The sequence below is a fragment of the Pogona vitticeps genome, chromosome 9 (assembly GCF_051106095.1).
Source record: "Pogona vitticeps strain Pit_001003342236 chromosome 9, PviZW2.1, whole genome shotgun sequence".
Taxonomy (NCBI): Eukaryota; Metazoa; Chordata; class Lepidosauria; order Squamata; family Agamidae; genus Pogona; species Pogona vitticeps.
In genome coordinates, this window is record NC_135791.1 from 18884894 (window position 1) to 18905116 (window position 20223).

The following is a 20223-nucleotide window of genomic DNA, read 5'->3' on the forward strand; positions in this document are numbered from 1 at the left end:
GCCAGCTGGCATTTTATGATGAGAGCATCTCCCTTTCAGAGCTTAAAAAAATATAATAACCAAAACTCCCATGTTGGATGGGGGATTCTGGGATTTGTAGTCCAAAAAAAAAAAATTAACAATGCCAAATTTGTCTTGTTAGGCTAGCCAGTGCTCCATTTGTCTGTGGCTTGGCCGGCTGTATTGCAGGGGTAGCAAATATATGGCCTTCCAGAGACTGCAACTCCCATCAGCTTAGTATAGCCAAAAGAAAGAGAGGGTGGACATTGCAGCTCAGCATCTGGAATAGCAATCATCCCCCAACCCTGTTATTACTATTTCAAAAACCATGACATGAAACAGACCCTTAAAGAAAACTTGCGATCCTAAGCCGTTTTTGTTGCCCTCGTTTGCCTTCAGAGTCATTGCAAGTCTTCTGCAGTTTTATCTTCACATCACTTATTTGCAATGTTGTTCTAGCTCAGCCCTCCTTATCACCTAATTTGTTTACTTCCTTGTGAACCTGCAGCCCTCCGGATGATGATGAATTGCAACCCATTATTCCTGACTCCAGGATGAGCTGGCTGAGACTAAGTTACACCCCCCCCACACACACACACACCAGTATGCTGGAGGCAATGGGCTTTTAAAACAGGTTGTTACAGGCAATAGCTGTCTATCTTTCCTGCCTTTCTCTGCTTCAAATACAGAGCATGACTTTAAAAAAACTACACTTCCTTTTCAATATATAGATCATAATGTAAGTTTGCATGGAATGTTACAGATTAATTTTGTTAGGCGTTTGGAATCCGATAAGAGCAATGAGCTTATGCTGCGATCAGGTGCAGTGGCGCCTTGCTAGACAGTCACCCTGCATGACAGTTTTTTCGCCAGACATTGGCTTTTTGCGATCGCTATAGCGATTTGCAAAACAGTGATTCCTATGGGGGAATTTTGCTGGACAACGTTTGGTCCCTGCTTCGCAAACCGATTTTCGCTAGACGATGATTTTGACAGCTCCCTCCGCGTTTGCAAACAGGTGTTTTCGGGACCTAAGCTTCGCAAGACAGCAATGTAAACAACTGATCGGCGGTTCGCAAAGCGGCTTTCCTATGGCCGATCTTCGCTAGACGACGATTATTCCCCATTGGAATGCATTAAACAGGTTTCAATGCATTCCAATGGGGAAATGCTTTTCACTAGACAATGATTTCGCTAAACAGTGATTTCAGTGGAACGGATTATCATCATCTAGCAAGGCACCACTGTGGTTGCAAAGGGAAACACCTAAATCACATGGGAAGGGGGTTGCTTTAATGAAGCGATCTCTTTAAAGTGACTCTTCTTTGTCTCCAAAGGTAGAGGCAAAAGATTCAGCCTGGGCGCAAAGCGGGGTCAGGCTGGAGGGCATTTCCCCGTGTGTAGTGTGATTGCTGGGACATAGATTGCACCACCAGATCACTCCACAAGTGGTCCAAATTGCCATCTATTTCCTGTGTGATCCCACCCTTAGCTATAATGGTTGGGGAGAAATGCCATGTCCTTTCATCCTAGTGTCCCTCTGACTTAACACATGGTTTGCTTTAGAAATTCACACTCGATCTAAGAAACAACAGGTTTGGGACGATGCACGCAGTGCTGCTGTCCGGGACATTTCTTTGCCCTGTTAGAAATCAACCTCATCCGACAGGGGAGTGCCTCTTCCCCCCCCCCCCAGCTTCATTTCTTCCAACCCAACAGCATTTATTTTTCTTTTCTAACCTTTTTATGAATCTGTGTGATTTGAGCAGCGGAATACAACATTTTCTTATACAGTACAGAGGATAAATCTGTGCAGATGAGGAGCAGCCTTCATTTTGAAAATGAAACAAGGAGATTGATTTTCTTGGTAGGGCCTGCAACAAGAAAGATGGGATCCTTTCAAGGAGCTGTCCCCCCCCCCTTTTCTTCTTAACGTGAAGAAACAGAAGTGAAAACATTTCCAGTCTTGATTTCGTAAGCAGTGAAATGGTCAACTTGCGGATGCTGTTGGACTCTTAACATCCCGTCTACCTTGTGTTGGCTGAGACTGGTAGGAATTGAAGTCTAAGATCACGGCTTCTCATTCCTGCCTCAGACCTACCCTCTTCATGGTATGCTATGTTTAAAAAAAACAGAAAAGAAGCTGGCAGCGCAATTAACTGTAACTTTTGCTCGCTTAAGAACATTGATGGATCTCTCTCGGTGAGTCCTCCCTGTTGCCCTTTTCTTTAAGCTATCATTGATACGTGATGTCACTGCATGATTAGCTACTGGATGTTCAAGAATCCTGTTCTGAAAAAACAAAACCTTAATGTAAGAGAGAACCAGCTGAACCAGCTCAGTAGTTTAGGGATCTGGCTGTGGAGACAGAAGGTGGGAGTTTGATTCCCCACTGGGGCCTCCTGGGAAAAGAGCCAGCCAGGGTAGCCTTGGGCAAGCTGCTAAGTCTCAGGACATCCCCCAGCAGAAGGTCTCTACCAGGAAAACTCTGAACAGGTCGCCACAAGTCAGAGTTGACTTGATGGGATATGAGGATGATTAAGAGATACATGAGGTCATCAACACTTTGAATGTGTTTTGGTGTTGCTTATGCTTTTTTTTTTTGCATTGTATTCATTGATCCTTTTAGTATTGTAGACTCATTGTTCCTAACTTAAATATGGTCTTTTCATTGTTGTAAGCTCTTGGGTCCTTTTTAAGAAGAAAGGTGGGTTAAAAATATTTTAAATAAATACATAAACCATCTTTAATGGAAACAAAGATTTCTCTGAGCGTAGAGGTGCTCTTGCTTGCACATAGGATGATATACTGCCAGCAAATTAGGCTCTGAAGCACCACCATCGTCAACCAGAAGCCTTCAAAAATAATTGCCCAGCCACCTCGCCTATCTGTGAGACCAGGTTACAAACTGTGAGCTTGCTGTGAAAAATTGGGATGAGGTGATGATGGAATAATATTTGCTGGATTCTTTTTAATCTGGTTTATGGAAGGCTCTGGGTGTGATCGGAGGGTGATAGAGGATTATGTCTGATCCTGCTAGAAAGGGTTGCTTCATGGAGAGCAGTCTCTGCTAAAGTGACCCTTCTGTGTATACAGGAATTGCTGAACCCCAGTTCCAAAAACAGTTACCCCTACTGCTGGACTAAAAAGGTCCAAATTGGACACTGAATGGGTTCAGGCTGGCTTGTGATCTTTGTACGTCACACTGACCCTGCCACAATATGCTAATAGCTTTCTGTTAGGACCAACTAAAATGGCATAGCATCATAAACATTTTAGTGTTCTCTAGAAGTCTTCACATGGGGTCCAGAGTTCTGGAGAACTCACTAGATTGAGCATGACTTCTTGACCTTCTTGTTATGGTGTTGCATTTTCCCTCTAACTTTCTATTAGTTTTCCAAACTAAAGATTCGATTAGATTTGCTAAGCAAAGGCGAGGACTTTAACATCGTCACACCTGGCTCCAGAAGATTGTGACCATCAGCTAGCATTGTTGATTGGCTTGACGGTTCCTCTGGGTGGTTTCACCTTTGCCACTGCATTCAAAGGTAACAGGGAGATGGTTGATGTTAATATGCCCCTGGTCAGGTTGCTGTTTTCATAGGGTTGAGTAAGCCAAGTAAAAAGAAGGCTCTTTATACCAACCCATTTACCTTCTGAAAAGCATGCCACTGGCAGAGGTCGTGCTTCAAAAAGTGATGCAAGACCGAACGGATGGTTGAATTGGGCAAGTGCTATAGCGCTGCATTGAGTTCCGGATCATTTTGGTGCAGCTCCAGATGCTTTCACAAGTGACATTTGTGACCTCATAAACATGTCACTTGTGAACGCTGCTGGTTTGGTATGGAAATGGACCCTACCTTCTAGGCAATGTAAACTGGCCATCTCTTTTACAGACATGAGAATGATCAAAACTGGTTTAAGCATCAGTGCTCACAGAGCTTGAGGCTGTAGAAAAAAGAAAGACAATGAAGCTGCCCCCCGCAGCTCACTTTTCTCCATTTAATTTGGTATTTTTAGACTCACAAAGACTCCCTAGATGTTTTGGAGGATTAGGGTGGTAAGGAACTGTTCTGGTTTGTATGTAAATAAATGACATGCCACATCTACCCAGTTTCCTTCTCCCCACCCTTAAATAAAGACATTGGTCTACTGGAGCTACCAAGTGTTTCATTCTCAGAATTTAGTGTCTGCTAAAAGCTGTATCTAGAATGTGGAACAGCCATTTTGACCCCAAGGGGCCAGATCTACCACTTGTGTTAATTGTCCTCTGTTGTGCCAATACTGGGTGATGTCGGCTGGAGGATTCTGGGAGCTGTATCCAGAAAAGGAAGTTTTCTGGGTTCTTGGGGGACAGGATCTGATCCATTCACATGCACACAGAGAAAAGCCACCCCGTTGTGGGATTCTACAGAAGGCATACCTAAGATCACTCCGTTTCCTTGAGATTCTGTAATTTCATTATCATGATGATAATCTAGAAGGGTTTCCCAGGGGTATACAGCATTACAAACACAGATGGCACTCAACATCCTGCAGATCATCCATCCACCATTGTAAAAGTGGAGCAAAACAACCTTTTAAAAATGCTGTAACCATCCTGATCCAGCAGAGGAAATAATGGTTTGGAACTAATGCAGAACAATCTATTCTGCCTTAGAGTGATCCTCGGTATGGCATCCAGGGGGGAGTGGGGTTTAAAGTAGAACTGCAAAGTGTGAGCATCAGGACAACAAAAGCATATGGTAGGGGTGGGTCCTCTCAGATGGGCTGAGCTGGGCAACCGGCCCACTGGCAGGGCTAAGGGGTTCAATAGAGTAGAATGTTTCCAAAGGGTGGAGGTCCGTGGAAGCTGCCATAGTTGTGTGTGGGGAAAGGCCTCACTTGACTCGAATCTCAGCGTATTCAGCCAGCTCCTCCGTCAGGGTGTAGCTGTCCTTGGTGGACAGTTTGGTGAAGTCTATGTTGGCGTAGTCAATGCCCAGGTCCTCGCGCTTGGTCAAGAGTCGCTTGTCACCACGACCATACTGCAGAGGTGAGGAAGGAGAGGAAAGAGCGAGTTAATGCAGGCCTGGATGAAACCTTGAAGACGACAAAGTCACTATGGCAAGGATCAAGACTCGGGGCCTTGCCCTCTAAAGTGTGAACATGTGGCTTTCCAGAGGGAGCCAGACTGCACCTCCCACAAGCCCTAACTCATATCACCATTGGTGTAGAGCAATGATTCCCAACCTTGGGTTGTATTATACTCCCAGAAGCCTTCACCACGAGCTGTACTGGCCAGGATGACTGGGAATTGTTATCCAAGAATATCTGGGGACCCAAGGTTGGGAACCATTGGTGTAGAGCTTCACAGGTACAGTATTATAATCCAATCCCATCTGAGGGGAGGGTCACAAGTTGCCCACCCCTCAGCACACAGTAAGCCAGAAATGAGGGACGCTATGGAAATAAATGGGCAAGCATCTTTTCTGCCTGGTGCAAAAATAGGAAACCTCTATGTTCTTTTGAAATTAAGGACATCAGGGGAAATTCTTGCATTTTCAGGTGAAATGCTACGCAGCGCTGCCTAATGAGATAGACTTTTTGGGCTGCTGGGGGTCTTTTTAAGACCATGGGCCATGGGAAATATGGGTATTGATGGCTACTAAATCATCATGATGGCTATATCTTATTTCCAAGGTCCATCCTAGCATGCCTGAAATAAATCTGTTAGATTTAAAAGTGTCACAAAACTGTTTGTTGTTATATGCTCTGTTTCCTTGTTGCTGGAGAACATGAGAGGAGTTGTAAGGTTGTCCCCATATGCTTGGAGTCTTTTCTGCAGGATTTGGCTAGCTATTCGGGGGCAGGATGCTCGACAAAACCCAACAAAACTTTTCTCATGTTCTTATGTCCAGAGTCTAACACAGCTAACTTCACCACTACCTAAACAATAAAGTGAAGGAAATATATATATTTTTGGACCATAATTCTCAGAATCTCCCCGTTGGGACTAGTACTGTTAAAAAAAGTAATTTTTCAGAATTTTCTAGACAGGCATTGCCAGTTAGTGTTGACGTACTGAGCTAGGTGGGCTCCAGTCTGGTTCGGTACGTGACCTCTCCATTTGTTAAAACAGAAATTCAACCTATGTAGGTTTTAAATTCTAGAGAATGAATAGCTGCGAATCAAATCTATCTAGTCATATTACTGTGACCCCATCGGTCATTTGGTTCCACTCAGTCAGTGGGGCAATCTTTATAAAAGAGATGTGATGGTAAAGATTCCGTTTAGAAAGAGAACACGATGAACAAGAGAGCAACGTCCGTTCCCTTGGAATAGGGTTATGTTCCTTATCCCTTTGATTTAGGGCACGGAAGAGGTTGTCTCTGGAACAACCAGCTCTGATCTGTGGATCCTTGTGGAAGATATGGAAGGAGGGGGCTGTCTTGAGATGTTTCCCGAGAGATCTACATTACAGAGATTTACGGGAGGACTTTATTTTCTGATCTCTCTCTTGTAGCATCCAGTTCGGTCTGCGTTTCTGTTGTTGCTGTTCTTGTTGTTGTTTGATTTTAAATCTTCTCAACATTTACTGTGTTTTCAGTATTCATTTGGGAAGCAGCTCTATAGAACCAATAGAATGGTGTGCTGCCATATATGCCGAAATACGGAATGATGCAGGAGTGAAGGAAATGCAGACTAGATCGGCTCAGATTCAGCTGCCTGGATGCAGGGCCAGCCCTCCCGTAAGGTGAGTCAGATATCTCAGGTAGCTGATGCTCAAAAATAGATGGTAATCTCAGCTCCGTCCCCATGGAGAGCATTTGTTCTTCGTTAATTACCAGGTTCTGCATTGAGGCTGTTGATATTTTCCCCACCATCCACATATCATTCCACTGATCTCTCTTCTTACTATGCCTTTTCCCATTATTTTCTGCTGATTTTTGTTCCCCTTGAAAGCAGGTTGTATTTTTAGCATTGCTTTGTACGGCAGTGGCATAGCGCTAAAGCACTTTCCACTATAAGCATGAATGCATTAGCTCTTTAAATGTATTTGTCTCAATGCACTCTCTTTTATTTTTCCATATACACTTCTCTCATTCTGAGCAGCCATGTCCCTGGATTAATTATGCCGTATATGTTTCATCTTTTATTTTTGAAGAAGACCATATCTGTCAGAGTCACCATTATGGGGGTGGTGGAAGAAATAGTCAGTTAAGGCTGAGCAGTACCAAACTGATAGACATGCACATGACTAACTAGCCCAATAAGGCTAGCTCAGAAGATATTTTTTAAATTTAAGTTTCAGAGATTGGATCTTAAATTGCCAGTTACCTTATCTTAAAAGCAACTTCCTTCCTGCAGCAGTGGAATGAATGAACATATTGATTGATTAATGTGGATTTCCCCCCCTGATAACTGACACAGAAGCTGCTTTGCTTAATTTCTTCATCAACTCATGAGGCTCCCGGGGAGTTTGATTCCCCACTGTACCCTCCCCCCCGAAAAGGGCTGGATTCGATGACCCATAGGACCACTTCCAGCTCTGCAGTTCTAAGATTATTATTATTCCTTTGAGAAACAATCCACAGCATTTTAATATGTAATTAAAAGCAATGTCTCACGTTTGCGTGACTTGGGTACAAAAATTGACATTGTCAATGCTAGACAGACAGTGGGAGAGAGTCATTGCCACAGTGGAGGTACACATAGCTGCAAGCAGCGCCATTTTCAAATAACGGACGTGGGAAATGCCAAAAACACATAACAACCAAACAACCATTGAAGCGTCATGCACTGCAAACCCCCGCCATCAGAATGGACACGAAGCCTAAAGTGTGCCTGGCCGAGTCAATATTTATTTCTCATTATCTACCCCCAACAGTAATATTGGTCTAAAGCGAGTTGCCTAGCTTTAAATATTCACCCAACCACCCCAGTTGCTACTCAAATTTGGCTGCATGATTTTCTGGGGGGTATTTTGAAACAGCCTTGGGGGCAACATTTAGAATGGAAGCAATAAATTAGGCCCAAAACTCAGGTAATTTTTTGTCTGTGTCTAGAGAAGGCATGCTGAGGAAATGCACAAAAAGCAATTGTACATGCCTGCCTTGAAGAGATTTTCGGAATTCAAGGCTGCTTTAGCTTTCCTAGCTTGTTTGGCTTTCTGGTTCGGAGTTCGATTCTCCACTGTGTCTCCTGAGAGCAGATTCAGCCTGTGTGGCCTTGGGCAAGCTGCACAGTCCCAGGGCACCTCAAGAAGAAGGGAATGGAAAGCCACCTCTGAGTAACCTCTACCTGGAAAACCCTTCCTGGAAAGGGCCGCCATAAGTCAGAACTGACATGATGGCACACAATTTATTATTATTATTATTATTATTATTATTATTATTATTATTATTATTATTATTATTATTATTATTATTATTATTATTATAGTCATACACCTAGTTCTATGATTGTCTGCCATAGGTGAGAGAATGATATTGACTTAACAGCACATTGTTATTATTAAAAAATACCAGACACAAGTCAATCAGAATTATAAAAACTTTGACTGATATTATATACAAAAAACCTAAGTATCTGTTAAGTATGCTGTTCCTAATATTGCTGTTTTTTGTAGCTCTGATGGGGGGTCACATTATTATTATTATTATTATTATTATTATTATTATTATTATTATTATTATTATTATTATTATTATTATTATTATTATTATTATTATTATTATTATTATTATTATTATTATCTTTTCCAAGACCAGCATGCTCTGCTGGTTTGCTTTTTCCCCTTGTGTCCTCCTGAAATGTGCTCGAATTTCTCTACGTCTATTGCAGAGATACCACTGTTAAGTCTTCAGTGTTTCTAAGAGGAACAAAACCTGGTCGAAGATGCCAGATTTCTTACTATCCATCGAAGGCAGGAAGAGCATGAAATGGGAGAATTCCTGAGTTCCAGACACCATGTACACAAACAGAGAGAGGACAATGTTACACATGGACAGGAAGTCCATACTTACCTGCCGGGGTCAGTGGCTCTCCAGGGAGCAGATCTCTTTAGACTATTAGAAAAGGAAGAGCAGTCACTCACGCGTGACCCAAATGGAGGAGGGCCACCTTGTTTGAACAATTCAGAACCGTGTAGAAGAGCCAGGAGTCAATGTGATGAAGGGCAAGGACACTTTGATTACCAGGGACAATCACTTCCGATACTATTTCCCTGCTTCCTGATTTCTTTTCAGCTGAGACTCAAATCTTCACAGCGGTGTGTGAGGTGAGGAAGCAAGGGATTTTCCCATAAAAAGTGTTTAGCTGGGAGTTATACACTTTTATTGTAAGGCAAAGTATTTGGGGAGTGTTTTTGCATTTTGGATGGGTAATCAAGATCCATTAGCATTTTAAAAAACTTGCTTCAGGGTGAGACATGGGCAAAACTTCCATATAGAGCTGAGATGGTTGAGGAAGGGAGAGAAAGAGAGAGAGAAAAATTTTGCCCATCTCTGCCCCTGTTGCAGCTGAAAAAAGCTAGAATCACTTGATAAGGATAGAGGCAGCTGCCTACAATTCTGGTTGTTCCTTGAGAACAAGGAAGTATCATGATGAGCACCTTCAGAATTCACTTCTCCATTGATGAGCACATCCTGTTTAATTGCTTCCCAAACTGAGCCAGCCTGATGGCATATAAGTATCTATCAACCTTCTTCTATATATATAGCCTTCAAGAGTTAGGTTTGAGGAAGAAGGTTGATAGATACTTCTAAGCACCCTTCCAGCCAAGAACTCTGCCCATAACTCTCTTTTGAGTGAACCTGGCAGCCAAAATCTACCCCCCCCCCCAATTCTAATCTTCATTCTCTTTTACAATCAGCCAATCAAACTCAGAAACAAAACAAAGCAAAAACAGCAAATGATTGTTGCAAGCCCCATGCTAACCTCCAGCCACTCAATTTGGCATCTTCCCCAACCTAGGCTCCCCATGCTGAAAATTTAACTCAGTGAGAACAAGGATGTGTTTGCGATTGGTTTTTCCAGCATGTGAGTAGCTTTTCCAGCTATTGTGGACCTCTAGCCCATAAACCACCTATTAACCTTCCATAGACTACTAATATTAGTGTCTTTGTGGTCATATGAAGTGAGACTCCCCTTTGGAAAAGGGGGGTCATCATGAGGTCCACGTCCAATACCTATTGTCTCCCACATGATTCTTCTTGCCACCTGCTTGTCCACTTCTTTTCAAGAGAGCAGAAAGCTTGTCCAACTCAGAACAATACGGAATATATCCAAGGGGCTGAACATAAGGGGGATTCAGCGCCTTTAACAGGTCTGTTAAATTTCAAACTAAAACCCACCACGGATTCACCATCCTGTAAGATGAGAATTACCAGCCTTCAGAGCTCTCTCTTTCTAAGGCAATAATGGGGAAGGTATGGCCCCCCCGATGTTGTTGACCTGCAAGTTCCATCAGTCCTAACTAGTCTAGTTTAAAGAATCCATCATGGTGAACATCTGGAGGATGCCCGTTGCAACCCACTCATTCTGTAGGAGGCTAGAATCCTTTGGACTCAAAGGGAGAAGATAATAAATAGATGATGAAGAAAAGGATATTCACATGCTCAGGATATGGCTGCCCCTAAAACATCTTCCCCAAAATCTAGAACTGGGAACTTATTCTGCCTTTTGTTGTCAGTACCTCTGATTTCTCCAGGTTGCCCGGACCCTTGTAGTCTCCACTGAAGACAACGGGAGGGTTTTCTGTTTGCATGAAGCTGGAGCTTTCATTCATGTTTTTCCTGGGAATTAAAAAAAAGGATGGTAAAGACTTACACTGGGGAATTCTGCTCATATTTACAACCAACCTGTCCAGTTTGGTTACCAAACTACTCTTAATATTTGTTTATTTGTTTATTTGTTTATTTGTTTATTTGTTTATTTATTTATTTATTTATTTATTCATTCATTCATTCATTCATTCATTCATTCATTCCACCCAATTAGTGGCAGAGAAGGCCTGGCTTCGAGTGGCAGATTTTTGGGTCTCCCTCGGGGTCACTACCCACAACATCCCAGTGTATGAGGCATGGATGGGATGGGTAGACATCTTGAGAGAGAGGTGCTTAGACAGGTAGCAAGGCCCTTAACCTTTAAGAGCTTTAAAGGTTAACATAAGCACTTTGAACTTGGCCCTGAAGCATAGAGGTAGCCAGTGCAGACACCCCAGGAGAGGTGAAATATGATCGAATTGTGAAATATGACCAAGCCTAGCTGCTGTGTCCTGCACTTGCTGAACTGCCATCAAACTGCCCATTGTAGAAAGTGTTGCAGTAGTCTATTCCCAAGATTTTGAGTGCATGGACCAATGTTTTTAGGGACTTCCCATTGAGATAGGGGCGAAGGTGTGCCTCAGATGGTAAAAGGCAGACCTGCCATGGCTGAGATCTGATTTTTCCACCAAGAGAGCTGGATCCAGAAGCATACCCAGATTTCACACCTAACCCTTCGGGGGAAAGTGGCCCCAATGGACACCTGATCAGTCAGGGGTTACCCAGCCTTTGTCTTGTCAGGATTCAACTTCAACCTGTCAGCCCTCATCCAGTCCACCACAGTGGCCAGGTAGAACTCTAGAGTTTACCCAGCTTCTATGGCTGAGGAGGAGAGAGAGAGCTGAGTGTCATCAGCCTACTGATGACAGCGAACTCCCAAACTCCAGATGACCTATCCCAGTGGTCTCATATAGATGTCGAACAGCATGAGGGAGAAGATCGACCCCTGTGGGGCACCCCATTGCAGTACCCACAGGGACAAAACAACCTCCCACCAGCTGGACATTTTGGGACTGACCCTGAAGGAAGGAGGGGAGCCAGCATAAAGCTGAACTTCCAATCCCCAATCCCAACCACTAGCCCAGGAGGAGACGGTGGTCGACAGTATCAAAGGCCACTGAGAGATCCAGGAGAACCAACAGGGTCACCCTCCCCTGTCGGCCTGCTGAAAAAGATAATTATTTAATAAATATTTTTATTGCATTTTTCCTACTTTTCTATCTGTTGTAACCAGAGTGATTTATTACAATATGTTCCATTCATTTCATCTTGTCTTATACTCTCTAACATAATATTAATCTAATCTATTCTACTTAAATTGGTGTAGATTTCATCCAGGTATAAAGAGGTTCCCATTTATTATTATCCAGTCTGTCATTTAGTGTATCTGTCAAAATATCCATTTCTGCTAATTCCAAAATCTTCTCAATAAATCCCTTCTTTGTCGGCACCTTTGTAGTCTTCCACTTGCTGGCATATAGAATTCTAGCTGTAGTTATCAGATGTAAGGTCAAGCAAGTCTTTTTTTTTTTTAAAGTGTAGCTGGTAATATATTCAATAAGAAAATTTCTGGTGTCAAAGCAATTTTAACCCCTAAATTTTTCTCAGTCAATGATAGTGAAAAAGATAATTGAGCAGTGCAACCAAAGCTGTCTCAGTCCAATGGTGTAGCCTAAATCCTGACTGAAATGGATCAAAACTATTGGTGTCATCCAAGAATATTTGCGACTGACCAGCTACTTTTTTAAATGCAGAGGGACACCTGATGCAGCATGATGAGATTCTGATTTGCAAGTATGATTGATTAGTAAATAGACAGTGATTATTTAACAGACTGATGAAATAACAACAAACCTTGATAAGCATGCATTCATATTCAAGATGTGATTTCCATTTAGCGCCTTCAGCTAAATTCTGGTCGTTTGCCACCTCCAGACAGCCATGTTACCGCTTACAAATCCTTAATGATTTTCTGCTTGCAAATATTTTCTTGAATAATTTCATCCCAAATTAGTCATGAGCAAATTCTTTCAGATTAGGGTTCCCCTCATGAAATGGTTATTAACTCAGTGGTTGCAATGGGACGGCAATAATTCCAAATGCAATTTGTTCCGTTTAATTGGATTGTGGGCTGCTGGGCTTTCAAATTCCAAGAGGAGCAAAGACAATTTGGTTCCTTTATCTGTTTGTTCGTTAAGCAAAAAAATATTCTCAATTCTGTATCTCCTTAGCTGAGCTGGCAATGAAACTGGGGGGGGGGGGTATTTCGCTTATGGGCTACACAGTATTTACACGGTGGGTTCTCTGCATAGTCTTGGATTGGGGTTCAGTTCAGAGACCACAAGTAGCTACAACTGAGGCACCTTAGCCACTCAAGAGACAAGAGATGGGATGGGGACGATGCACCCCTTGGTCCGCATAGGGCCCCTCAGGAATATTTCTGTGGTCTCAGAGCACCTAGAGTCTCCCCCACAGCCAAAAATATTTTTTTTCTGGTCAGGAAACTGAACACTGCTTCTCCGGGAGGGAGATTTCTCCCATGAAATGCTCCTTTTCAGCCCTCCCACACCTTGCGTTGCCCTCAAAAGCATTTAGTAGAAAACAGAAAAGGACCTGTTTTGATATTGCTGGAAGGGCGAGCATGGCCCACGCCAGGGATCCACAGTGTATGTGGGAAACGGGGCCGGTGTCGCCTCTGAACACTGTGAAGTTGCTTATCCCAATATATGGACAGAGGTGGAGGAACAAAGCATATCAGTCTTGCCTCTAAGGATCTGAGGTAGGGAAATGAAACTCTACTTTTGAACACAAAGGCCAACAAAGAAAGAATTTACAGAGGCTGGTTTTTATAAATCTGAGCTAGATTTCTTACAGCTGAAAGGAGGGGAGGATGACAGTAGCAGGACTTGAGTCCATATCCCACCTTCAACTCTATACTTACTTTTTTCTGGTCTGGCTGACGTAACACACCACAGCTATGAGGACAGCAAAAGCTACCACTGCTCCGACAGGGCCCACTTTTGCCCACATCAGACTGTCTGGAAAAGAAAAAGATGCACATACCAGGAGGCAGTTAAGTTGCTGCAACCTCAACAGAGAGGAAAACATGAAAAGACTAGATGGGAAACCCTGGTAACATCCAGTTGCCCCATCCCTTCAGTCTATTTAGCTGGGAAGAGTTGGCCACCTGCTGTTTTCAAAAGACATCTCTACCTGCCTGTGTGGAGGCAGAAGATTCAGCCTCACCTGAGGCAGAGAGGGAGCCCAATATTTTGACAGCCTATTTCATGGAACTATGCCATTGGACAAGACTTCCACAGCCATTTAATGGACCCCTCTGTTGAGGACCTGTCTGTGGCAGAAGGTTCCACGCACAATCTTCAGCATCTCAGATAGCCTTGGGCAAAAAAATCCTACAGTGGACCCTCGACTTACAGAGGGCTCGACTTACAGACTTTTCGAGTTACAGACTTCTCTGGCTGCAAAATTTAGGTTTGACTTGCAGCCGGATAATCGACCTACAGACCAGAAAAAAACCAAAATGGAACAAAAATGGCCGGTTACAGGATTAATTGGTTTTCAATGCATTGTAGGTCAATGAAGACTAGACCTACAGACTTTTTGACCTGCAGCCACTGTTCCAATACGGATTAATTCCGTAAGTAGAGGGTCCACTGTACCTGAAATCCTGGACCAGCTGATTCAGTCAATACTGGGCTTGAGGGATCAATGGCCTGGCTCGGCAACTGATTGGTTCTGACATCTCTAACATATAAAGCAAAGCAAAGCGTGCTGCTTATATACCGCCCCATAGCGCTTCAAGCACTCTCTGGGCGGTTTACGAGTTAATTATGCAGGTTACACATTGCCCCCCCCCCAGCAAGCTGGGCACTCATTTTACCGACCTCAGAAGGATAGAAGGCTGAGTCAACCTTGAGCCGCTACCTGGGATTTGAACCCCAGGTTGTGAGCACAGTTTGGGCTGCAGTAAAGTGGTTTAACCATTGCGCCACGATGCTCCTAGATTGCTGGCAGGTAGTCATCTAGCCTCTGCTTCTCTTGCTGTAGGAGAATCCGCTACCTTCCAAGACATTCTGTTCTGTTTTCAAACAGCTTACACCATGAAGAATGTTTTCCTAATATTTTATCACCCTCCAGCCCCCACCTTGCAATTTGAAACCCGGTAGTTCAAATCTTAACTTCTGGAGTGTGTAGAACCCAATTTTCTCCATCGTCCTTCAGTGGTTCCCAACTTTGGATCCCCAGATGTTCTTGGACTGCAATCCCGAGAAATCCTGGCCAGAACATCTGGGGACCTAAGTGTGGGAACCACTGCTATTGAGGAACACCGGGCGGAACAACCGCCTGTAGGGACTCTCACTGGAATGGTGGAACTGCAGTTGCTGATTCTTCGTGCCGTAGAGGTTCTTGGCTGAGCAGACAATGAAGAGCTGGGAGTCCACCTCCCTCTGAACCGTCAGGATGCTGGTGACAATGTAGCCCATTTTCTGCGAGTACACAAATTCCCGATCAGTCTCGTTAACGGTCACGTTGCGGGTGGGCAGCTCAAACGTGATCACAGCCTCTGGGTTGGATTTGGCTGCGCAGATGCATTTCACGGTGTCCCGAGCAGCAGTGCATTTGGAATCAGCAAGGATAAGAGGGGCAACTGCACAGAGAAAGAGAAAGACAGACAGACAGAAGCTGAGATGCAACAATGGACCAGTCCAGCTTTGCTTGGCCATGTTGTGTTCTCTTTGTGGAAGCCAGGAGCGACCAACGTGTAGTCCTCCAGATGTGACTGGACAACAGCTCCCATCAGCCCTTGTGAAGTGGATCTCAGACTTTGGCCTTGGCCTTCTTAGGTTTTGGACTTCAGTTCTCAGATGCCCAGATGGGCTGGACAATTATGAAGAATAATGGAAGTTGAAGTTCAGCCACCAAAGACCTATCCCTTCCACACTTTGATTGAGATGGCCAACTGGAAGGCTTCAAAAAGCCAAGAAGCAAGGCGTGAAGGCAATAGGCCCTACAGAGTTGCTAGGAGAGGACAAGAGTCCTTTATTATAATCATTCCCAACTATTAGCCAGTTAGATATTTTAGAAGCCACACTGGCTGGAACATCTGGGAATGGGAGATGGCACATTGTATGTAGTGAGAAGCACACACCTGCATTCGTATTGTCACTTCCCATGCTAGAGACCCCAAACACTAATGGTTCCCAAAGCCAGGCACTCACATTCAATGGTGAGATTGAAGGCTGTGCTGCTTTGGCCAAACTGATTCTCCGCTGTGCACCAATATTCCCCATCATCCTCATGAGTCACAGAGTCAAACTCCAATGCCACCTGGTTCTGGTAGACCCCCATGGCTACGGCCTTCTTATCCTTGAAGATAGTGATCGTGGGCTCCGGGTTGCTCTGCGAGCTGCAAAGGATGGTCACCGGCTCTCCCTCGATGGCCACCACAGATGTGTTCACAACGGGTTTCCAAGGAGCATCTGTTGGGGGGGACAAAACCAAGAGGGTCCTGCATCGTCTGCCAAACAGCAATGCTGAAAAGATGGTCTTAAATGTAAAGTACCATCGATATATCTCTGTTATCCTGTTTTGGAAAGAAGGAAAACCCATCTCTGGTAGAATCGGGACCTCAAATCCAGAACTCTTCCAGTGGTGTTCTTAAAAGGGAGTATCATAATGTATATAAAGGTAAAGGTTCCCCTTGACAATTTTTGTCCAGTCGTGTCCGACTCTAGGGGGCGGTGCTCATCCCCGTTTCCAAGCCGTAGAGCCAGTGTTTTGTCCGAAGACAATCTTCCATGGTCACGTGGCCAGTGTGACTTAGACACGGAAAGCTGTTACCTTCCCACCGAGGTGGTCCCTATTGATCTACTTGCATTTGCATGCTTTCGAACCGCTAGGTTGGCGGGAGCTGGGACGAGCGACGGGCGCTCACTCCGTCGCGTGGATTCGATCTTACGACTGCTTGGTCTTCTGACCCTGCAGCACAGGCTTCTGCGGTTTAACCCGCAGCAGCACCACGTGCCTGGATAATGTATATGGTATCCACAAAATCCCAAAGTGATAACATAAGGAACTGTCTTAATCTGGGTGAGACAATAAGCATCTCTCATCTACTGCAGTGAACCTCTGTTCTGCCAAGGGTAATATTTCCTTCAGGTGTAATCTGTCAAGAAGGGCACATGGCAAAGGGGAAGGGCAAAACTGGGTGCAGCCAGACCTGGGACTATCACCCCCTCTTGTTTCTGATACCATCTTCTCTCTCTCTCCCTTCATGCCCTCCTATCCTGGCAAAATCAGAGATAAGTGGAATCAAAATCCAAAGCAGATAGACTCAGAGCCAAAACAAATGGAATTCAATCCCTCAGGCCTCCATTCTAAACTTTTCATGGAGTGGAATCAATGCCTTGCCAAGTCCTTCAAGGGCAACTTCCCCCCAGCTGCCTCTCCCATATACCTGAGCTCTTGGACTACAACTTCTATAATCCCCAACCATGATAATGAAGGTTGTAGTCCAAACACATGTGGAGGGTAGCAAGTTGGGGAAGGCTGACCTTGTCCATGATTGCCTCTACCCGGAGCTTCGAAACGCTCCAACTGTGAGCTACAACTCCCAGTCTCCTGCCCCCCACCCTACCCCAGTTGGAAGTTCAAAAAAGGTGATTTGCCCAAACTCACTGTGAACGTTCCTAAACAGATCAGAGGTGATGGGAGGAAAACCAAGACAGCAACTGCTCTCAATTCTATTAAGTATATCCAAGGAAGGCTGTATTGCCCCAATGATTCTTATGATGTTGAGATCACATAAAATCAGAGTTTCCCATTTGAATTGAGAGAATTTGGATGACAGAAGGTCCAAATAAGGGTGTTATGAAGATGGTGAGGATACTCTGAGTTTTAGTCTGAATTTTGAAAGAAAGACCCAAAGTGCCAAACCTATTTTAGGGTTAGGATTCAGAGTCTTGGACAGCAAACTAATACTCAGAGTAGATTAATTGCTTCATGAAATCAGAGCCAACAGCCTCTGCTGGGTCCAAGATTTAAACAGGTAAGGAGTCAAATACCTACAAATAAATGTCTCAAGCCCCTGGTTTGAGCTCTCATCACAACACAATAGTAAACGGACTCTTAGAACAGTTCTTCCCAATGTTGGGTCCCCAGATGTTCTTGGACTACAACTCCCAGGAATCCTGGCCAGCACAGCTAGTGGTGAAGGCTTTTGGGAGTTTTAGTCCAAGAACATCTGGGGACCCATGGTTGGGAACCATTGTCTTAGAATAAGAAATATCCCATAGGGTTCAGACAAAAGCTACTCACACAACACGGACAAAGCCAGAGAATGGTTGTCTCTCCCGTAGATGTTCTCAGCCACACAGGTGTAGATGCTGTCTTCTAGATGGGTGACATTGTCTAGATACAGGGTGAGGTTATTTGCCAAATCCTCGTGGAGAACCTCATCTTCTCGGAGCCATGAAATCAGGGCCATAGGGCTACTGTCCACATAGCAAATCAGGACAACCTGTGAACCATGGATGACCTCAACCGAGGAGTTCACCTGCACGATACGGGGTGGGACTGCAGAGGAGAGCCAAAGACATTGATTGCCCTTAGTTACTTGTTCTTCTTCTAATTCTAATCTAGCAAACACAATTGCATTTCCATATGGTTGTTTTTAAGAAGCAGAAAACAAACTCAGAAGTACGAGGATGATAGGAGATGAGAGACAACTTAACAATCTTGTGCGTCACTCCTGCACTTTTTTTCATCCCTTCAAGTCATACACCGAGCTGTCTGGATAGCCCATTGGTTTTAGCACCTGGCTGCCGAACCAGAGGTTGGGAGTTCAATTCCCCCCTGGTGCCTCCTGCAAGTGGAGCCAGCCTGGGTGGCTTTGGGCAAGCTGCACAGTCCCAGGTCGCCCCCTAGAGGAAGGGAGAGGTAAACCACTTCTGTGTATTCTCTACTACCTACAAAACCTATTAAGTCAGAATTGACTTGATGGCACACTATGATGATGATGATGATGATGATGATGATGATTATGATTATCATCATTATTATCATCATTATCATTATCATTATCATTATCATTATCATTATCATTATTATTATCATTATCATTATCATCATCATCATCATCAAAGTCATACACCTAATTGTATGATTGTCTGCCGTAAGTGAGAGAATGACATTGATTGGCAGAAGGAGAAAATCAATGATGAAAGAGTTATTCCTCCCTTTTTCCTGGCTCCATTCACATTTCTTGCCCCCCTGACAGGTCCTTTTCTTTAAAAATGCCAAACACAAAACCTGTTAGAGATCTGGTACACATTACACACTGCAGTATGTCATGCCTGTTTTGGTCTACCATCCCATAGGTATGTCCTAGTTATAGGACGTTTCTAGGTAGATACGTGTACGCTCTGGGGGCACATTTGAGAAGGGTTGCTTTCTAAGGTAGAAAAATGTAATTTCCAAAAGACACTGGTGTATTTTAAAAAATGGTCAGGAAGGAAAATATAATGAAAGCCTCCCTTCTTGTATGGAACAGGAACCAACTAAATGAAACCACAGCCAAGGTTTCTGATTTTCTAGCCACACTGAACAGGAAGCAATTGTGGAGCTAGAAGAGGTAGGACGGAAGCTTCTAATTTAAGTTGCAAGGGACCTTTCTTTAGTCCCTATAAAGGGATATTGCCCATTAGAATGGACACTACAAGATACCATAGCAGTTTATTAGACTCCGAATCACAGAATCATAGAAAAAAATGGAGTTCGAAGGGGCCTACAAGGCCATCAAGCCCAACCCCCCTGAACAATGCAGGATGGGACAACTGTTTAATTTTGTTTCTACCTGATTGCAGAAAACCAATGCCCCAGCAGCACATAAGTTCTGGTGGCAGAAAAAAAGATTTTCTCCCCATAGGCAGAAGGTGGGGTTGTGCTATTCAATGACAAAGCAACATCAAGTCCTCCACAGTTTCCAGTCCACGGCCACTCAGCAACACATAACTCACATTTTACATCCAGGGTAGAGACGCTGTCAAACTCAAAAGTGGTGTTGGCATAGGAGACTTTGCAGCCCACCTCGCGCCCGTGGTTCTCACGGGACGGCAGGAACTTGAGCAGGGAGACGAGGGACCAGGTGCTGCTCTCTTCTTCCACTTGAGCATAGACGGAATGCTCTGCCAGAGCCCCGTGGTTCATCCATGTGACAATGGGTTTCATGTTGGGGCAGTTGTCAGGCACGACACACCGCAGTTCTGCCTCGGTCCCTTCCACTATTTCCGGAGGGCTCTCAATGGTGGGTTTGTCTTAAGGAGGTTGGAAAGAGACAGAGATGAGGCAAAAAAAATGGAGAGCTTCACCACCCTCGTCTAATTAGTGCAAGGTT

General features: G+C 44.1%; 1 protein-coding gene across 9 annotated transcripts in view; it reads right to left on the reverse strand.

Annotated features, from left to right (window-relative positions):
- Nucleotides 1-3988: 3988 nt before the first annotated feature.
- The window catches only part of MAG (myelin associated glycoprotein), a 69993-nt gene continuing 53758 nt past the window's right edge, over nucleotides 3989-20223 (reverse strand). For 4 of the 9 annotated variants that reach the window (XM_020811888.3, XM_078380261.1, XM_078380260.1 and 1 more), the window contains 7 exons: nucleotides 19847-20143; nucleotides 18147-18404; nucleotides 16049-16309; nucleotides 15190-15477; nucleotides 13750-13846; nucleotides 10679-10778; nucleotides 3989-5027 (listed from right to left, as the gene is read on the reverse strand). In XM_020811888.3, the coding sequence (XP_020667547.3) occupies nucleotides 4881-5027; nucleotides 10679-10778; nucleotides 13750-13846; nucleotides 15190-15477; nucleotides 16049-16309; nucleotides 18147-18404; nucleotides 19847-20143 (1448 nt within the window). In that variant the 3' untranslated portion in view covers nucleotides 3989-4880. Of the gene's footprint in view, nucleotides 5028-7320; nucleotides 7345-9008; nucleotides 9051-10678; nucleotides 10779-13749; nucleotides 13847-15189; nucleotides 15478-16048; nucleotides 16310-18146; nucleotides 18405-19846; nucleotides 20144-20223 lie in introns of all 9 variants that reach the window. The other 5 variants (XM_072979598.2, XM_078380263.1, XM_078380265.1 and 2 more) reach the window with 2 other exon arrangements.